The sequence below is a fragment of the Ascaphus truei genome, chromosome 1 (genome assembly GCF_040206685.1).
Source record: "Ascaphus truei isolate aAscTru1 chromosome 1, aAscTru1.hap1, whole genome shotgun sequence".
Taxonomy (NCBI): domain Eukaryota; kingdom Metazoa; phylum Chordata; class Amphibia; order Anura; family Ascaphidae; genus Ascaphus; species Ascaphus truei.
In genome coordinates this window covers 307,296,359-307,318,584 of record NC_134483.1, presented here as the reverse complement: position 1 = coordinate 307,318,584, position 22,226 = coordinate 307,296,359, and the positions used below count along the sequence as shown (strand labels likewise).

Sequence of the window (22,226 nt, the reverse complement as noted above, 5' to 3'; positions counted from 1 at the left end):
CTACAGTACATTGACTAGCATGGGCAAAGCTTAAAGCTAAAATCTCTCCTCCACCAGAAAATAAAGGTACTTTATTATAAAGCCACACTTTTAATGAGAAAAGACGATTATTTTTTAAAGAATAGAGACCCTTGGTACAAATATAGATGCTGACCCCAATGCCCACCAACCACCTCCAAACTGGGATGGGAATAACTCTACTTTCTGAAAGGCCTCTCCTGTTGGTTACGTTGTGATTTGATTACACTCAGCAGATCTTAAGTTTTTGGTACAGTATACATGGTTTTAGTTACACATTGTAATATATACATTTTCATGGTTGGTAATTATTTCCAGAAAGGTCAAAGAATCCGCACTCTTATGGACTTTTTAAAACTATTTATTAGTCACACAGGTCAAGATAAAGGTTCAGGGATAGGACCCGTGGGAGTAATATCAAGATTTCCGCCAAAGCTCCCTACTAATTACAATTATTTTCAATAAACATGTACTGTTGCTTTGAAAGTAAGGGTCCAATATGTTTATAGCTATATTTTTCTCTGTTTTGAACATACATGCATTCAAACACTCACAATAAAAGAAGGGGAGAGTGAATCTAGTATGAAATTATAAGATGTATGTATGTATGTATGTATACTTTTATTTATATAGCACCATCCATGTACATAGCGCTTCACAGCAGTAAAACATGTGACATAATAATATAACAGATAATGGGAATAAGCGCATCAGGCATAATAGTAACAATAGGAAAATAAGTCCCTTCCTTGAAGAGCTTACAATCTAAGTGGTAAGTGGGGAGAGACAGTAGGATGGTGTTCCGGTAAGTGTCAGTCCATATGAGGTGTATAGTATTATCCACGGAGCTACCCATATGCTCATTAAAAATGTGTATTGATATATTGATTCTGATATGTTTATTTTATCATTCTGTTGCAGGGCTCTACCAGACTTTAACCTCAAGTAACCTGACGGAGGAATCTCTACAGAGCCTGCTTCATAGCCTTTACCCTAATGAAGACTCAAAATGTATTGTAGACCTTTGCCATCTTCTCCTTTCTGAAATTGATAATAACAATAAAGGTGTGTACACTTTTATGAAGACTTCCTTTCCCCATTATATACTTTCAGTAAGCAGGGAATAAATAAATGTGTTAGCTATAGCCTATAAAGTATGAACAGCATAGTGACAATTATCCAATTATCAGTGACTACTAGGAAGCCAAATTATCAATATAGTGAAGGCCATGTTCACCATCTTCATCGCTTAAAGAAAAGGCCCTAAATCACAACAAAGTTTAAAAAAAATTCAACCATATTAGAAATGTGAAGCTAATTTGACGCTTGCCACACTGGGAAATCTCTCTTAGTGCAAATGTGAACTAATGAGAGTCACATGTTTAATAGGGTAAAAAATCAACCTTTTAAAAAAGACTTTTGCATGGTAATAAAAAAAAATAAGCTTTACAGGTATTTTACAATCTATGTCTTTTGTTGATTAGACTGTCAATCCTTAATTCTACGAGTAAATAGTTGTTTTTGTTTATAGTTTGTAATTACAATGTCATCATTAGTAAAAAAAATAAATAAAAAACCCATAATTCGCTAATATGCATTAATTCATCTGACATTTTTTCTTTGACCTGCTACTTAAAATTGTCCCTGTAATGGAAGATCTTCAGAGTCCTTTATGAATACCGTTGTTCATAAGCTTTCAACATTTGACATGGCTCTCCTTCGGGTGTATCATGTAAGAGAAATAAGTATGTTGGTTAGCCTACAAAACTATTTCTAATCAGAATCAGGAAATCTCTTATTCTAATGCGCATATTAATGCTTGGTGTTCTCATTCCTATTGGTACATGTAGTTCTCTGTATAGTCATTGTATTGTAACTTCTACTTAAAACCTGGTTGGCACTATATACAGTACAACTAAAAAGTAATAATAAAGATGTCCTGGGACCATGATGAAGTGCCCAAATGCTGACATTTTAATACATTATCCTAACAAAAGCTACTGAGATTAATTTAGATAATGAGTGTGCTTTAGTGCTACTTGTACTTAATAGTTATTTTGGAGGCTTAATCAATTCCATGCATTTCTGCACTCACACAGCAAATGTTAATTGAATTTTTATGTGTCAAATGCATTTCTTTTAGCTGACACAAAATACCAAAAGCACACTAACAAATGGTTCATCGTTCTATAGTGTGCAAGTAACACAGAGATGTTCTCCTTATAAAGTACTAAAGAACCAAGCAGACATGCCTCCTTAAAAGAAAATAACAGACACTTTGGCATTTTTGTAAGCATTCAAACCACTACATTAGTCCACGTTTCTTTGACTTGCAGTCGAGGGGCAGGTCTAGCCTCACCACATGGCAATTCTGATAATGATCAGATAGGAATGGGCCTGGAGGAGTCATCTTAAGGAACTTTATTAGGAACAACTCTAATTTGAATGTGTATGTTTTCATGTAAGGTAATGACTGTAAGGGCAATATTTACTAAGCAGTATTCTGCCCCAGGACACCTCCCTATGTTGGAATACATCGGCCAACCTATTCAAGTCAATGGGCTGTAATGTGTCTTCCAGCACTGGAAGGTGTCCTATGGCAAAAGACTGCTTATTAGTACACATGGAAATACAGTAAGGGACTGCAATTGAATAAAATAATGAAGTGGATGGACTTCATGCATTTCTCTGCAGCGCAAATGTCATATTATTGTTCTAATCATTTATTTGTAAAGCGCCAACATATTTCGCAGCGCGGTAAAGTGGGGGTAAAGACATTTGCTTATTCTTCATTGGTCTGTTCTCCCTATATATGCTCAGCCTGCCCTCTGGCACATTGGCTGAGCATAACCTTATGTATGTCCGCTATGTTCCTGAGAGGATTTAGAAAAGATCATAATGTCATCCAGATGGATGACCACAAATTGATTGAGCAGATCTCTGAAAATTTAGTTAACAAAATCTTGAAAAATGGCAGGAGCATTACAGAGACAGAAGGGCATGATGAGGTATTCATAGTGGCCGTCACGGGTATTGAAAGCGGTTTCCCATTTGTCGCCTTGGCGAATCCTTACCAAAGTGTAGGACCCACGAAGATTCAATTTAGTAAAGATGTTGGCTCCTTGGAGGCGATCGAAGTGTTCAGGAATCAATGGTAAGGGATAGCGATTTTCAATAGTGATTTTTTTAAGGGGTCTGTAGTTAATACAGGGTCCTAGAGATCCGTCCTTTTTCTTCACAAAGAAGAATCCAACCCCGGCTGGAGATGAAGATTTTCGAATGAAACCCCTCTGTAAGTTTTCATGGACATACGGATTCATAGCTTTGGTCTCGGGGAGAGAAAGCGAGCTAGGGAGCAAATCAATAGGACAGTAAAAAGGACGATGTAGGGGTAAAACCTCAGATCTGGCCTTATCAAATACGTCGCAAAATTCGGTGTTGACTTCAGGCAATTCTACCGTCTCTTCCTTGGGAGCAGCGACCCCACAGACACCGTACAGTTCTTAGAACAGGGGGAACTCCACAGGACAGGTTCCTTGCCAAACCAATCGATGCGTGGATTGTGACGTTGCAGCCATGGGAGGCCAAGAATCACATCCACCAAAGGGGTGTGGATAGCGTCCAACTGGATCTCTTCTGTATGAGCTTTACCAGTAAGAAGGTGAAAGGGAATGGTTTGTAAGGAGATAAATGCTGGTTGAATAGGGCGACCATCAATGGCTTCCAATCCCATCTGGCATTCCTTGCGAACGAGGGGAATATTATTCCTTTCGGCGAAACCTTGATCGACAAAATTACATCCCTACCCAGAATCCACAAAGGCCAGTGCAGAAACGTGGAAGCCCTTGCCGATGAGCGTACGAGAAGGAAGATCCTGGTAGGTGGTTTCTCTGTGATAGGGGATAAAGAAAGTGTTCCCAATGTGATCCCCTGGTCCTCATTGGGAGTTGGAGTTTCCCGACTTGTGGGGACACTGAAGTACCAGATCACCGGAATTGCCACAGTACAGAGTTCAGCATTGCGTCGGCGTTGTTTCTCTGTGGCAGACAACTTATTACCACCTAATTGCATGGGTTCAGGGGTATTGGGGTGCAAGGATTCCGGAATGCTGACCTGGAGAGAAGAGACTCTCAGCGTGAGCAGGCGATGGCGGGATCTTTCGGACCTCCTCTCCTACAAACGTTGATCCACGCGGATGCAAATAGCGATAAGCTTCTCAAGGTCGGTAGGGCACTCTTGTGCCGTCAGTTCATCCTTTAATGTCTCAGAGAGACCTTTCCAAAAGGCAGCTGATAATGCCTCATTATTCCATCCGGTCTTCGCAGCGATAGTACGGAACTCAAGAGCGTATCTAGCGACGGGACGAATTCCCTGGGAAATGTGAAAAAGAGAGGAAGCAGCAATTACCTTGCAACCAGGTGTGTCAAAGACTCTGCAAGCGAAATTATATACGCCACCTTGAATCTTTGAGAAGGAAAACGAGAAGGCATAATTTCGAACTGAATAAAGCATTGATTTAAAAACCCTCGGCATCCATGGGGATCAGCAGCGTAACGATTGGGTGTCGGAAGTCAGGATTCAGAAGTCAGGGTCATAGGCATGGTGGCAGCAGGAGCCAGAGGGGCAGGATCAGGAGGAGGAGCTTGCACCTGAACTGAGAGAGACTGGAGAGTCTCCTGTAATAGGTCCATGTGTTCGTCGTTCTGCTCAAAATATCTCTCAACCCTCGAGAACATGCTGGCATGCATGCTCAAGAATCACCCCACCTCAGCAGGGTCCATGTTTGTAGGGCTGAACATACTGTAATGGAGTGCTCACCACAAACAAGGCGTGACCGCGAGGTCGAGGTGGGGATTTGGTAAACACCAACCCACAGCTGCGTGGGCGTGTCTGGAGTGTAGATTGGTCGAGGTAGCCGGGTCGGGGTAGGAGAAGTCAGGATGGTCAATGATATTTGCTGAGGTCAGGATTGGAGAGGTGCGGATCATCGTGGGTAAGCCGGGTCAGGAGCGGAGAGGTACGGATCGTCATTGGTAAGCCGGGTCAGGAGTGGAGCAGTATGGAATTCAAAAGCAAGCAAGGTCAGGCAACACTGGACAAAACAGGCAAGTCACAGACACCAGGCAGAACTGCAGTGAACACAGCGCACATACACAAGGTTATGCTCAGCCAATATGCCAGAGAGCAGGCTGAGCATATATAGGGAGACCAGACCAATGAAGAATAAGCATACTCCCTAGTATGCTTGGCTGTGGTTGGCTGCTGGAGACGAACAGGTGAATCCTATTGTGTAGCGAACAAGATAGACTTTGCGCGTGTGCGCCACGCATAGCAGGTGCACGCTGCGGAGGTGGCATTAGAAGCAGAGTGAGATCCGCACATGCCCCTTGGAGGTACTCTGGCAATGGTTGGTTCGTGAGATGTGCTGCAGGAGGCAGCAGAGGCAGGATACCCGATCGTGTGTGTACGTGAGTAGAGAGCGCGCTGGGAGGGGCGCGGATGACGGACCCTTACAAATACATAGTATAAGTTGGAGAGACCCATACCTGTGAGGGAAATGGGTCTGGGATATCTGGACACGAAAACCAGGTGTCTGGGAGACACTGGGTAGCCTCGGTGTAATTCAACCCGCGTACCAGCAAAACATGCCTGCACGCCGGGGAGAATTAGGAGACTACCGGTAACTTTGGCCCCCGAACTCCTGCAAACAAAATAACTGCATTTCTACCCAAATATCCCACCCAGGACGTACACTCCTGAAGTTTGAGGACTCTGGGACAAAGGGAACAGGAAAAGTTGAAAAGCAGGGGTCACTTTAACTTTTGTATGTTACATTACATGGCCCCTGGCTTATGGTGCTATGTAGCTGCCAGGAACCCACGGTTTTCAAGGATAACCAAATGGGCTTAACCTTTATTGTATAGCCTGGCTACCCTATACCGTCACACGGGGGGTCGGAACTTCTTTCAGGGCATTACTGGTCAATGGACTTTTACCCCTCCAACCACATAACCTAAGTATTTTGTTTCGGCCTTACCTAAGGCACGTTTCTTAGGGTTGGTGGTGAGTCCTGCCTCCCTTAGAGACATGAGTACAGCTTTTAGCTTGTTTATATGGGCCCGCCAGTGTTTACTGTAGATGACAATGTCGTCCAAGTATGCTGCAGCATAATTTCTATGAGGTCTCAGCACCTTATCCATAAGTAAATGGACAAAACAGTATTAAAAGCAATTAAAAAACATTTTTAATTGCTTTTAATACTGTTTTGTCCATTTTGTACCTAACTTGAGTGCCCCGTTTTGGAGTTTCTGCAGTTTCCGTCTTTTGGACTTATGTATTTTCATTTCGGTTATTAGTCTTAATCTCTCCTATGTGCACCGCCTATTATATTTGTTTTTAGATTGGTTAGGTTAATTACTTTCATTTTCAGTGGTAGTAGAGCTCTTCTCAGTCCCCCTTCTTCCTTATCCATAAGTCTCTGGAAAGTGGCTGGGGGCTCCATGCAGACAAAATGGCATCTTCACAAACTGGTATAAACCCATCGGAAAGGCAAAGGCTGTTTTGCACTTAGACTTGAAAGGTATTTGCCAATATCCTTTTGTGAGGTCAAGCGTGGATATATACTCCGACGTACCAAGGATGACAATCAATTTGTCCACCCTTGGAATGGGGTACACATGAAACCTGAATACTGCATTTACCTTTCGGAGGTCCACACAAAATCTTACCTTCCCATCTGGTTTGGGACCATGACTATTGGACTACACCATTCACTGCATGATTCCTCAATCATGTCCAAGTTTAGCATTTCTTGTACCTCCTTCTCCACCAGAGCCTTACGGCTTACAGGCAACCTGTAAGGACTGTTTCTATCACATGTGAAACTAAATTTGTCTGTCCTGGTAGCTCAGAAAAAACATCCCTGAATGTGTTAAATACCCATGAGTCCCCTTTCTCTTCAGAAGTTAACTGGATTCCCATTGGGATTTGATTGTCCCCACAGGTGTTCCTCTGTGTGGGGCTGAGGACCCAGATCTGTTTCCTCTTTGTAAGGCATCGGGGAATATGTCCTTTGCGACATGTTTCCTCCTTACCTGCGTTATCCCAGACCTCCGCCCTGACTCCAGCGCATGCGCGCACCCCCGCTCTGTCTACAGAGCGTGTGCGTGCACGCGCAGCTCTTCTAGAGTGCCACAGAGCTTGGCTCTGCCCCTCGGACGCGCCGTGCTTCTCTTGCGCGGCACGCACACATGATGGTGTGCACCCCTCCCCAGATGCGTGGCAAGTATTCCCCCAGCCCACTTGTCTTCTGTAGCCAATCCGTGTCTCCGCGTAGGCCACGCCTCCATTCTGCCCCCTGCCTCATTGGATCCTGTCTGCTATATATGCCTTGCTCATTCACTCCTGCTTTGTTGTAGCCTTGAGTTCCTGCATCCGTTGTGCCTTGCTCCCTGTCCTGTGTTCTCTTACAGTTAACTCTTCGTGTACCGACCCGGCTTGACCTTGGAACCTCTCTGGATACTGACTCCGGCTTACCCTCGACTCTGTGGATCACTCCAACCCAGACCACGGCAATACGGACCTCCACGATTCTGACCTCTCCAACCCCAGACCACGGCTAATGGACTTGACTATTCTGATCTCTCCATTCCAAGACCCTGGCAAGTATTAACTAACCCACTCTCTCCAACCCAGACCGGCTACGTTTGACAATCAGCCTGCCAGACACGCTTCCGCTGCTGTGGGTGTGTGATTTACTACTTTCCCACCTCAGTACCGGGGTCCTGTCTTGCTCGTGGGCAGCGCAAGCGTTACACTCTTCCACTGGGTAGATGAACAGAGATTTCTGCACCTTTCAGTAAGTTTACACAGTACATTATTTTTTTACCCTTTCTAGACCTTTGTTGAGAGATTTCGTAGTCCACGTCACCCGTGCGGTGGAGTACTTCAAATAGGCCCTGCCATTTTGCTAGGAGTTTGCTCTCACAACTACAGTAGGTAATAGTAACATGACCTGGTCCCCAAGTTGAAATACCCTTGTCACGGGAGACCAGGTACTTTTTACACCATTTATATATTACAGTAATCATTCATTAGGCAGAACAAGATAGTAAAAATCAATTGCGTTTATTTTGGTAAGCCCACATACAACAAGAAGAAATACACAAGGAACAGTTAAAAATACACTTGCTGCGGGTCTGGGGGAAAAATCTAGGCTTTCCTAGGTACAGGGTGCCCGCTTGGATGAGCTTACCCTGACCGGGATATACACCCGGTTCTCCTGGTCCTCTTTTCGGCTTCAATTCCTAGCCGCGACCGCTACGTTTGATTCTGACAAATTTGGCGCCAAAAGACGGGACTTAGGCTCTGCGAGGCAGACTTTTCAGGCTTTAAAACGAAGCTGGTTGCTCTTCTATCTCGAACAGAGCAACTTTGAAAAGCCTGTCTTGGCTTCATCGACTCAAATCATTGGTTGGCTTGGATGGCCAGGCTCCCTCTCTCGGTCAGCACCTTACATGCACTCCGCTGGGCTATCCCCAGAATGGAGGGGGAAGGAACAGCCATTTGGGGCGTGGGAATTCCTCCCTGTCAGCCAATAGAAAGAGGGGCTCGTCCCCGGCTGACGTCAGAGGAGCCGATGTGCCCAGCAGGCTCAAAAAGCTGGGTGAGCATGAAATTTGATTTTAGCCAAATGGAGAGCAGACTCTATGGCTAACTAATTGCCACCTGGGGGGCCGGCTCCACCAAGTCTGGAAACTAGAAAAGGTGTCCCCCATGGGGTGCTCTTTGTAGTCAAGATCTGAACATTCGCCCTTCCCTCGCTCACCAAACGTTTTCACACCTCTGGACATCCTCTCCCCTTTGAACTACGGACTCTATGGAGACTTGCTGGCATCTTAACGGGATGCCCAGTCAGACTGCATAGAGCCTTATAATAATGTATCAAACAAATGTATTTATTTATTTATAAAATATTTTACCAGGAAGTAATACATTGAGAGTTACCTCTCGTTTTCAAGTATGTCCTGGGCACAGAGTTAACACAAATAATACATGGTTACAAATACAGTTACATAAATGAACAGGGTATACATTATATACAAGACATTGCATGCACAGTTAAAGTTAATATATATTATGGGCGTATGAAACAGTTACAGACCAGATTAAAATGTGTGACAGCCTTAGATTTGAAAGAACATAAACTGGTCGTGGATGTTACAGTTTTGGGGTGCACGGTAAGAGAAAGAGGAACGTCCGGATACTTTGTTGAGCATTGGGACCATGAACAGTCTTTTGGAGCCTGATCTCAGATGATAGGTGCTGCATGTGGTAGGGGTGAGGAGCTTGTTCAGATAGCTGGGTAGCTTGCCCATAAAGAATTTGAAGGAAAGACAGGAAAGGTGAACTTTGCGCCTAGACTCGAGTGATGACCAATCTAGTTTTTTGAGCATTTCGTAGTGATATGTGTTATAGTTGCATTGGAGAACAAAACGACAAATTGAATTGTAGAGGGTGTCAAGTTTGCTAAGGTGGGTTTGAGGTGCCGTGCCATATACTATGTCTCCATAGTCAATAATTGGCATTAGCATCTGCTGTGCGATACGCTTTCTGACCAAGAGACTTAAGGAGGATTTGTTCCTGTAAAGTACCCCAAGTTTGGCATAGGTCTTGGTTGTCAGGGTATCAATGTGCATCCCCAATGTTAAGTGGGAGTCAAACCATATGTCCAGGTATTTAAAACTAGTGACAGGGGTTAGGGTGGTGTTAGCGTTGGTTCTAATCTGGAGCTCAGTCACTGGAAGTTTTAAAAATGTAGTCTTGGTCCCAAATACCATTGTTACAGTCTTGTCAGTGTTTAAAAACAGTTTGTTTTGGGAAATCCAGTTTTCGAGTCTCAAAAAGTCAGACTGAAGTATGTGTTGAAGGTCAGAGAGGCTATGGCTGTGTGCATGTAGGATTGTGTCATCTGCATACATGTGTATTGAGGCTTCCTGACAAGCTGTGGGAAGATCATTGATGAACACTGAGAAGAGTATATATAAAACATCTTTTTAATACATGGGGCACGGGCAGCCCCGGTATAATTCTACTCGCATACAGGCAAATCATGCCTGCTCGCCGGGTAGAATCAAGGTACTACCGGTAGCTCTGGTCCCCGGACTCCTGCAAATAAAATAATTGCATTCTTACCCAAATTACCAGAATAAACATGTGTCCCTTTGCAGAGGGTTTTAGAGGTCCTACCAAGTCTACCCCAATCCTCTCAAAGGGAACTGACACCAAGGGTAGAGAAACCAAAGGGACTTTTTTTTTGGCCCTTCTGACTGGTTAGCCGGCATTCAGGACATGCCGCACATAATTTTGCAACATCATTATATATCCGTGGCTAATAAAACTGGTACGAAATACGGTCCATGGTTTTGTCTCTGCCGAGGTGACCACCCCACAGGATAGTGTGGGCTAGGATGAATACAGCTTTAATAAACACCTCAGGGACCAAGATTTGTCTGGCGACCTCCCCTGTTTGTTTATGCTTATTCACCCATTACAGAATATCATTTGACAATTCAAAATGAGGGAACGCCATTACCTCTCGTGCCTTCAATAAATTGTCATCAATGTTTACCACCTTCTCATACTGTCTGGAAAGGACAATGTCCTCCCTCTGCTGAAAATCACGGAAAGACAGTTCTGGTAACTCTCCAAGCTCTGTCTCTCCCTCCTTCTGGCCATCCCAGTTATTACCTGTGTTTTAGGTATCTTTGTCTTGTCACATTGAGTCCCAGATTTTTGTAACCAGTCCTGTTTATCACAGCGTCATTGCTACTGATATTTTGGAACCCTATGTCTACTGGGGAATAGATCAGCAGAGAAGGGGAACAGTTTACCAGTTTTCTCTTGTATCAGAGAGAGAGGGGAGTCATAGGAAAGCACTTCAGGTGGTAAAAGTTCCTTAAAACCAAAGGTTTTCCCAAAACCCAAATCCACAAGGGCCTGGACATATTTACCCCCAATCAGTACTGGAAGCAGCCAGGGTTCGCAGTTTTCTCTGGAGAAGGCTGAGGCGACGGTCCTGCTAAAGGAACAATCCATCTGTGGGCACTGTATATGCCGGTGACCCTGTTCTCCGCAAGTAGAACACGGAGAGGGCTCTCTCTGAGGAGGTTGACGTGGATACCTCTCAGGTGACTTGGATACTGGAGACAAGGAGTGGGGTGGGTCCCGTGTGCGATGTCCTCTGAAGTTCCCCTCTTTTGGCGATGAGCCGACATTAGACAGAAGACGAGGCTCTCAGCAGAGATCGGTGTCCAGACCTCCCTATCATTGTAAAGATTGATCCCTTCATGAGACTTGGTGGTCACGGATGGTTGGGTTGTAGTTTATCCGCTGGACCGGCCTCCCTCCTTAGGCATCAGGCGGAGCTGGTGGACTCTGTGTTAATGGTTCCAGGACCCAGCTGTCACGGCTGGCATAGCCGCAAAAGATTGCGCCCTACAGGTGAAGCCACAGTGTTAAAAAGACTGTCCTCTCACACGTCAAAAAAGAGACAGTCGCAAAGACATTTCACAAAGGGATTTACAAGGGCAAAAGAGAGTGTTTTTCGTCATGTCCAAGGAGAGAACAACCTCCTGAGGGCAGTCAACAAAGAGACACAAAAGCGTTTCACCAAATTACGTGGAGACGTTCTCGTGCAAGAGAAATGCACCAATGACCTACGGTGCACAGCGTTCCAGACAACAAGGGACGACAACAAGCAAACACCATAGAGGGAAGATAGAGGATTCCCGAGGTTAACAGTCAAGAAGCTCGTCAAAGACGGACCGGGCAGTTGAGTGAACCCGCTACCATTCCGTTCACCAAGAAGACGCCTCCCGAACAATAGAGAACTTGCCATCTCTAGGCTCACTTCGCTCCGCTGCTACCCACAAAGGGAGCCGGAGACCAAGAATCAAATTGTGGTCTTCACGCGGAAGAGATTCCTTAGCGGACACGCAGAGCCAGCGCCTTCACTGAAGGTAGGTAAAAAATGCTGGCACCTCCCATCATCTGGTGTTCACCAACGTCAGAAACCCAGCCATATCTGGGTAATGTTCAGCTCCAATACTCAGCACCAAGAAGCCTCTCCCAACGAGGCACTACTCACTGGACCAGACTTGACAACCAGTCTTCCAGGGGCGTTTATCCGCTTCTGCAAGGAGCCAAAGGCCATCTCCTTCCGCCAAACGCCAGGTGATAGGGTGACAAACTACCATGACTGGCACATCCATGAGGTGATGCACTCTGTAGAGAAAACTACAGAGTCAAAGGGACTGTTCTCTCACGAAGTTGAAAGGAAACAGTGCCAGAGACTTTCACAGAAAGACATTGCGGTGAACCCAGCTAACCTGGACCGGTTCATCCACCCAACATCCTTTGCTAAAAACCTTTGCCAAGGGATTTCAACACCAGTGGTACCGGCCGGTATCACCTCGTTATGTGGACATGAACTTTGCACTGTTATGTTATATTGCACATATGTTCCACATATATCAAGAATATAGTGGTATCTCCAGATACTAGACGGGGAGTGTCATGGAACAAGAACTACATTTCTGTTTCACCCCCTCCCCCTCCTTGCAGTTCTGCCCATCAGTTTCTCATTCCCAGCTGCATGTGTTTTGCCCTGTGCACACACACAGTGCCCGTGTGATAGACACAGCGTTATTTCCCCTGTCCCAGCAGCTTGCTGTATCAGAAATGCAACATTATTGCAACATTTTGTGGCTCCCTTAGACATTTCAGTGAGTTGTCATAGCAGCCCCAGCCTTTCTCTCAAATGAGCTAGTCTGCTTTCTCCCCCTCTGCTCTGCTCTCCCCCCTAACCCTCATATCATTATTCCCCCTGCACCTCCCATCATTCTCCCCCCCCATGCACCTCACATCACTCTCCCCACTGCACCTCACATCAACTCCCCCTGCACCACACATCAAGCCCCCAGCACCTCACATTAACCCCCCAGCACCTCACATTAACTCCCCCTGCACCACACATCAAGCCCCCCAGCACCTCACTTTAACCCCCCAGCACCTCACATCAAGGAGGCAGTGGCAGAGCAGGTTGGAGGGCACACACGCTCTAGCAAGCAGCATGCAGGAAGTGCCTCAATGCTAGAGCACGCTGCTACCCTGCGAGGGGGAGAGCGGGCTCGCGGGGGAGGGTGACAGCAGGCTCGCGGGGGATAGTGACAGCGGGCTTGCGGGGGATGTGACAGTGGGCTCGCAGGGGATGGTGACATCAGGCTCGCGGGGGGCACGGGAGAGTGGACTCGGGAGGGAGGGGGAGAGCAGGAAGCCGCCGCGGGCCGCACAGTGAGTGCAGGCAAGCCGCATGCGGCCCGCGGCCCGCGTATTATGCAGGCCTGCTTTAGAGTCTTGAAACTGAGCAGGTGGTGCCTAATCATTACCAAATCAGTGCCCATGATTTGTGATTTGTTAAATATGTGTTGCTACTGTACAGTACATTTGTGCTAAATAAAGAACTGTGGAAAAGTTGTGTGCTACTGTATCTAGTACTTAGATCAGGGATGGTGAACCCTTGTCCTCAAGTGCCACTAACATGCCAGGTTTTCAGGATATCCCAGATTCAGCATAGGTGGCTCAATTAGTGGTTTTAGGTATAATTCGGGAGGGGGAGTGACGGGTGTAGTTATAATAAGTAGAAGCAGTAGAAATTGGGCCATTACTGATGTTTCGAATTGAAGAAAACATATGGTGACAGATAATGGTTTTCTGCGTTGTGCTGTCTCAAAAGGGGGTAGATAGGTATTGCCACTCTTGCTGCCGCCTGCTTAGGGGAACTCCATGATCTCCAATAGAAAAGTAATCCCCCAATAAGGAGCTCACATGAAGCATATTGTGCGAAATGCGTAGAGGTCAGGAGAGGTTGCAACGTGAGCACTCATTTGTGGAGGGAGATGCTGGCAGTGGGAAGGATATTTCAGCTCGGTGGAGTATTACGGGTCCGGACATGCGCCATCTTTTCACCTGGCTGACATCCAGACTTCTCCGGTGTCACTCCCCACCCAGGATAATTGTAAGTTTATTTATGTTTACGCTTATGTATTGTGGCAGGATGACCGTGGTTAGTGAGGAGGCAACACAGTTCTTCTAGTGAAATAATCTGCTGGTGGTTTTATTTGTCCATAAACATAACAAAACAATGGTTGCTCTGTCTCTTTAAGTGAAACAAAAACATAAAAAACAAAAGCCTCTCCCGTTGGGAAGCTAAGTAAACAAGGTTAAGCCTATCTACACGCTGGTTAGCTAAAATAGACCAGACCAACAATCTTTGGTGATACCACTTGGCTCCTTACCTGGGAGCTTTATTCCATTCAGGACAGCGTAAGTCTGAGCAGCCTGGGTCTGTCTGTCTGTCTGTCAGCTCTGCTCTGTCCTCTCTCAGTGTCTGAGATAGACTGCTGCCCCGGAGGCATTTCCTCTTCCCCTTTATAAAGCAGATGAGCTCACTTAATTAGGATCACCTGTGGCCTGTCTAACTAGTGGAGTTAACGCATCACATACTGGAAAGCATGCATAATGCAACCTCCTACTAATATATACATATGTATTTTAACATTGTGTCTGAATAGCCCAATTGTGGGGTTTTATTGATTAAATCATATTGCATCTCAGTGTGCCTTCGGCTTATGTTTCATAGGTGCCATTGATGAAGATCAGTTTGTGTCCTGGATACAAGCCATGCCTCAAGCTCATGCGGCATCATTACTGCACTTTCCAATAATACCACCAGACTTGGAATCTTCAAGTGAGCCAGGCCCATCCTCTGTATCGGTAAGTGAGGATACATAAACTAAATATAGCAACAGAAATTTTGAAATGCGATTGTATTAACAAAAAAACACAAAACCACTCACAGGCATGTCTCTGATTGTCAAAGTTTATGCTATTCTTTCAATTTTACACAATATTTAAACTTCAAACATGTAGGGAACGATGTACAAAGCATCGCAATACAAGGTTTTATTGTAAAACAGACACACAGATGGATGTCTGTGGGGCACTAGTAAAGGATTTACAATATTAAAGTACAAGCATGACCACTTCTAAGCATTATAAATACTGTATTGTCAGTCATGATTTGCATGATTGGCATAAACAACAAATGTAAGTCGGTGGCATGCATACATTTCTTAATGCATCAATATATATGACATAGTTGTTCTGCTGACCCTTCATCAGTCGCCAATCTATATAATTGATTGGCTATGCCAGGGGTGCCCAAACTTTTTTCTTTGTGCCCCAATGCCTTCTCTCCCGCCCCCTGCTGCCCCCAGCTCATGCCCCCACCGTACCTTTCCTTCGTGCATCGGCAGCAGCATTTGGCGTTGTCATGACGATGCGTTGCCAGAAGGGAAGGAGACATTCAGAGGCCTCGCACTCTCCCACATTTTATTTAAATGTTGTGTGGAATTCTTTAATAAACTCTGACTTAAAAATATTCTCCAAAATATTAGCTAATAGATTAAATAAAGTCCTCCCATCACTGGTTCATCCGGATCAGGTGGGTTTTATCCCTAGAAGACAAGCTGCGGACAATACCAGATGCATTATTGAGTTGGTGGCATTAGTGACAAAAATAAAATACCATCGATGGTCCTGAGCCTTGACGCCGAAAAGGCATTTGACCGAATCGACTGGAAATACATGTCAAAGACATTGCAGGCATTTGGAATGGAAGGCTCTTTCCTTAGAGCCATCGAGTCTTTGTACACTACACCATCGGCAAAAATATACTCCCAAGGTTTCTCCTCTGAGACTTTTCCTATAAAGAATGGAACAAGGCAGGGATGTCCCTTATCTCCGCTGCTATTCGCCCTCTGTATGGAGCCTCTAGCTGCATACATAAGAAAAAACCCCAATGTAGCAGGAGTTCAGGTGAAAAGTCAGATATACAAAATCGCACTTTATGCAGATCATGTGATCCTTACAATAACCAAACCTCAAACTTCACTTCCAAATTTATACTCCACTCTGTCTTGTTTTAAGGATATCTCAGGTTTCAAAATTAATAGTAACAAGTCTGAGGCACTAAATATAAATCTGCCTAAAGATCAAGTTAAATTGATTGCTCTAAACTTTGATTTTAAGTGGCAACCGAAGGCGATCAAATACCTAGGGATATTTATCACAAAAGACTATAGTACTCTCTATAGGGAGAATTACTCAAAGGTCCTGATAGCTCTCAAATCTGATATTCGGATGTGGTCCGGCCACGCTATATCATGGATAGGCAGAATACATAGTATAAAAATGAATATATTGCCCCGACTCCTGTATCTTTTCCAAACTCTTCCCATCCCATTGGTATTAGAGGAATTTAAGACACTACAGTCTATTATAAACAAATTTATCTGGAAAAATAAAACACCAAGAATTGGTAAGAAAATGTTAAATATACCAAACAAGACAGGAGGGCTGGGTCCACCATGCCTTATTTCCTATTACAAGGCAGCCCGGACAAGCCAACTCTAACCCAGTCCACAGACGCTGGGTATCTTTGGAAACGGATTTAATTGCCCCAGTTGAATTAAGTAATCTTCTGTGGTCCCCAGTGAGAAAGAGACCAGAAATATTCAAATCCAGCCAAATTATAGCCCACTCACTCAAATTATGGGACTCTGTTGCGATTCGACACCTCCTTACAACACATAATTCTCTTTTGATTCCACTATATGACAACCCAGAATTTGGTCCAGGAATGGGTCGTAATAGGTTTAAAGACTGGAAAACAGCAGGTGTCACAAGATTAAAAGATGTAGGCTCAGAGGGACTTCCCAGACCCTTCGAATATTTCCACAAAGAAAAGGCTATCCCAAACAATCAGTTCCTTCAATACCTTCAATTGAAGGCCTTCTATAACAAAATCTGACTCCCCGAATTGCTAACTAGATTTGAGTCACTTTGTCTAGCAGATAGAAACACATCTGGACTGATATCTAACCTGTATGAGTACTTTGTTAGCCCTCCTCCTCATATGAATCAAAAACTAAAATATTTTCGGTTTGGACCTACCAATGGATCCCTGGTTATTTCTATTAAACAAACCATATTACCTCCTCACGAGACATGAGAATAAATTACTGTGTCACATATCTTCAGCCGCAAGACGTGAACTAGCGGCAGTATGGAAGCAACCAACTATTCTCTAAATCCATAAAGTTAAAAATAAAATCTGGCAGATTTGCTGCATGGAAAAATTGGTTAGTCTTAAAAACGACACCTGCGCAGATTTCCAGAAGGTGTTTTTACCTTGGATTTTGGGTGCTGGTCAACCAGAAATTAATACCCACCTAATTTTGTTGTAAAAAATGCTATATATATTAACTGTGTGAATGAATATTATAAGATGATTTGATAGGTAAAATTCTAAATGAATGTGTTCTTTCTCCCGTCTCTATTTTTTGTACCCTTCCCCCCCCTTCTTTTATTTTCTTCATTTCCCCCCTCCCTAAAAATTGTAATAAAAATTAAGTTAAAAAAAATATATATTGAGATGCGCATGCGCGGCTGGTTGATGATGGTTGCATAGACACACAGCTCCACCAACCGCCGGCACAATAAAGCAAATAATCAATATCAAAACCAGCAATTTTGAAGAAAAAAAACAGAGCGACAGCCGTCTAAACCCTTCCCAGTCAAGCCAATAAGCCCCAAAAAAGGATGGCTGCAACAAGACAGAAGACCCGACGCAAGTCAGATGTCAGGGCCTAATTTACTGGCCAAAGCAAGGCAGGGGCTGCGGAGATGTCGGCGGTCTCTGATTCAGATTCAGCCCAAGATGCGGAGGGCTCAAGAGTGGCAGCAGAGCAAACAAAAGTTATTAAAAAAGAAATCTCACGCTTATTAATTGATCTTAAATCTTTCTTCAGAGGAGAGGTGGAGACACGACCTCGTACAAATAGGGACAAGGACCAACGAACTGGAGGAGCGCATGGAAGCTAGCTCCAATACCCACAAAGAGACAAACTCCCGGGTGCAGGCGCTGGAGCAGAGAGTGGCAGAGCTGGAAGCCAGACAAGAGGACGGGGAGAATAGGGATAGAAGAAACAACCTCAGAGTTCGGGGGATCCCAGAAGAAATCCTGGACCCAGAAGCTCTGCTATCCCGGTGGATGGCCTCTATACTACCAGGCAGTCCGGCATCAGACTTTAGAATGGACAGATGCCATAGGGCCTTACGATCCAGACCCGTGCCCTCTAATCCCCCTAGGGACGTGATCCTCCGGCTCCACTACTTCTCCGTCAAAGAAGAGGTGAGCAGAATAGCCCGTGCCACCCCGCACATTACCTTCGAGGGGATTACCCTCTTGATCTTCCAAGATCTGTCCCCCCTAACGTTGGCCAGATGGAGAGCGGTAGGGCATATTACCAAGGCCCTAAGGGACAGCGAGGTGCGATATCGATGGGCATTTCCATTCGCCCTAGTAGCCATCAAAAACGGCAGACCGCAGGTGCTCAAGCACCCCTCAGAAGGGGCAGCCTTCCTAAAAAAACTGGGAGTGCGGGGGCCACAGGACAATGGTGCGGAGGGAGCCCAGCAGGGGAAGAGGACGGACTCCCCGCCAGGGAAGCAGGGTCCCTCACCCACGCCGGAGAGGAGACTGAGCAAGGAAGGGGGAAGCGGGAAAAGCCCGTAAATGCGGGACAGAATAAGGTTCGCGAGCTGCAGTGGCGCCCGTTGCGAGGTTTAAACATACCCTGACACACAGGCTAAGGCAGAAATCCCCCCTACCGTAAGACTTTCGAGGCTCTGGAGTCGTCCCGCTGCCGAAGATGGATGCCCTAAGCAGATGGCCACAGCACATGGGTCCCCAAAATGGCGGCTATTTACCTATCGATGAGGAAGGAGGACAGAAGGGCGCGAGATCTCCAATGGCGGCAGGGGTTTCGGCGGGAAGGTCTGCTCTGCCGGCTGGACCCGCCCAGGGAGCCTCCCCCGATCCAGCCCTCTCGTCCTGGCAGCCCACTGCTGAATGAGCACAACACGCCCACACCGGTGACGTCACGGGACCCGATCTCGCGAGAGCTGGAGGAGAGGCGCGGCTAACAGACCCGGCAGACGGCAAGATGACGTCGGGAGAGAGGCGACTCTCAGGAAGTGAAGCGGTCTCCTCTGGCGGGGGCACGCGAGCTCCACCGCCAGGGAAGCGATTGCGGGGCATATTGAACTCCTCAGGAAGGACTCGAGATAGTGGTGCAGAAGGAGGCTGCCTGGCCGCTCGGGGAGGGGGTAACTCTGGACAGATGTGGGGGAGCGGGGGGGGAGGTGAAGGCCCCCGCAAGTGCCGGGAGGCAAATGGGTTAATATAGCAAATACATGTATAGTTGTTCTATCTATAGCATATTATAGTAGCATGGTATAGTATACATAGTATATATAGTATATAGGGAAAAAGGGACATGAGGGAGGACAGAGGGGTACAGGAGCGATGCAAGCAGGGGGCTCACGTTAGGAATAACAGATATGCGGCGGCGAGTGGTTAGGTATGACCCCAGAGGGAGGGGGAAAGGGGGGGGGGCGCCCGAGCCAGGGAGCAGAGAGGAGTAGATAAGGAGAGGAAGAAGTAGTTAGCGGTAGTAAGGGCAGGAGTAGCACAGGGTGTGTAGTTGTAGTTTCAGTTTCGGATAAGAGATAAGAGCTCACGAGTAGAGCTCAAGGTAGTTAAAAGGTTAAGTATAGGTTAATAAGAGTTAATAAAATAAATAGAAGTGACGCTAGTTGCTAGTCAAGGTAGTTAAAAGGTTAAGTATAGGTTAATAAGAGTTAATAAAATAAATAGAAGTGACGCTAGTTGCTAGGTTTTGTAACGCACAGAGCGGCCGGCGGGGGGGAGTGCAGCCACCACTCTGCCTGCAGGCATGTGCGTCTTCGCCAGGAGGGGGGTCATGTCCCACCTACCTGGCATTGACCCGGAGATCTGTGGCGAGTTATCGAAGCCACGGAGATGGACCAGGGGGGAGGGGGGTCCAGGGAGAAAATATCTCCACCGGGCATTGAACCCGAGGTCTCTTAGGACCAATACGGTTCTCATGATGTTTATATGTGTTATATGATTGTATTCCTCCCTCATGTTATCTCCCTTTCCCTCCCCAGTCCCAAAAAGCGGTGGGTTGAATAGGCGCTTCTGGAGTCTGCACTACAAAGTCCACGAACAGAACATGTCCAGGGTCTGGGGTAAGATCAGATCGGCTTACATATTAGGTCCACACAGACACGGCTACATAAAATGGAGGTAATTTTTATCTCGCAAAACGCCAAAGGGCTCAACAGTCCACACAAGCGAAGAGTCGCTTTCACTGAGTTCAAGAGGAGACGGGCTGACATGGTCTTCCTACAGGAGACTCACTTCAGCTCGCGTAATAACCCGAAATTCCTTGATTCTAACTTTCGAAAGTTCTTCAGGGGCGGAGAAAAAAGAAAGGTGTAGCTATCCTGTTTCAAAATCAAACCCCCTTCCAGGTTGAAAAGGTTAAAAGGGATCCGAAGGGAAGGTACCTAGTACTGGTCGGGCTCCTTAAGCAGGTCAGAATGACCTTAGCGTGTATATATGCGCCAAATGAAGGTCAACCAGACTTTTACAACACATTTTTTCAGAAGCTTCAGTTATGGGCTGAGGGACAAATAATTCCCAGAAAAACAATAAGAGAGAAGGGAATATCTCACTACTGAAAGGCCTCAAACAGACTAGCCTGGTGGACATATGGAGAGAGCAGCACCAGGGAGACCGCATTTATTCTTTCTACTCCCACCCACATGACAGCTACAGTAGGATTGACCACTTCTTTGTATCGAGCAGAATGGTCCCACAAATTTCCGATACCAGCATACATGATATTACTTGGTCGGACCATGCATCGGTAGAGCTGAGATGCATTCAATTGGGAAGTGCCAGCCCAGGAGCAAACTGGAAGCTAAATGAATCGATAATTAAAATCCCGGATATTCAAAACAAAGTGAAGTCTGAAATATCAGATTATTTCCGGATAAATAGTGGCAGTGTGGAATCCCATTCACTGTTATGGGAGGCTCATAAGGCCACGATTCGGGGGGTACTAATCGGTATAGCTGCAAATAGGAAAAAGAAAAAAGAAGCCAAATTATCCCAGCTTTATCACAGGTTACATGAGCTCTCTATTCTACATAACCGGACAGGTAGAAATGATGCTCTGAGGGAGTTGAAGGATGTTAGAATTCAGCTAAACCTCCTCCTTACTTCCCGGGCGGAGAAGGACATGAGTTGGACGCAGAGGAAGTTCTATGAGAAAGCTAATAAACCAGACACTATGCTAGCCACCAGACTCCGTAATCGGAAACCAAATTTTAACATTCAATCTATTAAGACAGCCGGAGGCCAGAGTTCCTCAAACCCTAAAGTCATAGTAGGGGAGTTCACGAAATTCTACGAACAGCTATATAATGGAGAGAAGGTAGTTCACAATGCTAGGACAAGTAGTAATCTACAGAAATTCCTAGCAGACGCAGCCTTGCCACAAGTGCACAGAAAGGAGCGAGAGGCTCTTCAACGAGACTTCACAAGGGAAGAACTAGAGGCGGTAGTAAAAAACTTAAAAGCATCAAAAGCCCCAGGCCCGGATGGGTTCTCCAACCTGTACTATAAAAAATTTATCGGAGTTTTGGCTCCGCACATGCTCCAGCTGTTTAATGGAGTATTAGCAGTAATCCATAAAGAGGACAAGGATCCCACTAGCTGCCAAAGTTACCGGCCAATATCATTAATTAACACAGATGTAAAAATCTACTCTAAATTGCTGGCCAATAGATTAAATGTAATCCTGCCAGGGCTCATCCACCCGGATCAAGTTGGCTTCATTAGAGGTAGACAAGCGGCCGACAACACTAGGAGAATTGTGGATATAATAGACTTTATGGGAGCCAACGAGATCCGGGGTATAGCCCTAAGCTTAGATGCGGAAAAGGCCTTTGACAGGATTGATTGGCCATACCTGGATTCCACGCTTGGCGCATTTGGGTTTGGAGGCAAATTCCAACAGGCTGTTAAGGCACTATATACGGCACCATCAGCCAGGGTGGTTCACCAGGGATTCCCCTCGGAACTATTCCCAATTAAAAGTGGTACGAGACAGGGTTGTCCGCTTTCGCCCCTGCTATTCGCCTTATGCATC

The 22,226-nt window shown here is 45.7% G+C and overlaps 1 protein-coding gene across 1 annotated transcript in view; it reads left to right on the top strand.

Moving 5' to 3' along the window:
- Nucleotides 1–22,226, top strand: part of LOC142470750 (uncharacterized) — a 347,019-nt gene that overhangs the window by 289,637 nt on the left and 35,156 nt on the right. The window contains exons 5-6 of the mRNA XM_075577441.1: nucleotides 940–1,083; nucleotides 14,720–14,853. Coding sequence (XP_075433556.1) covers nucleotides 940–1,083; nucleotides 14,720–14,853 — 278 coding nt within the window. The remainder of the gene's footprint in view (nucleotides 1–939; nucleotides 1,084–14,719; nucleotides 14,854–22,226) is intronic.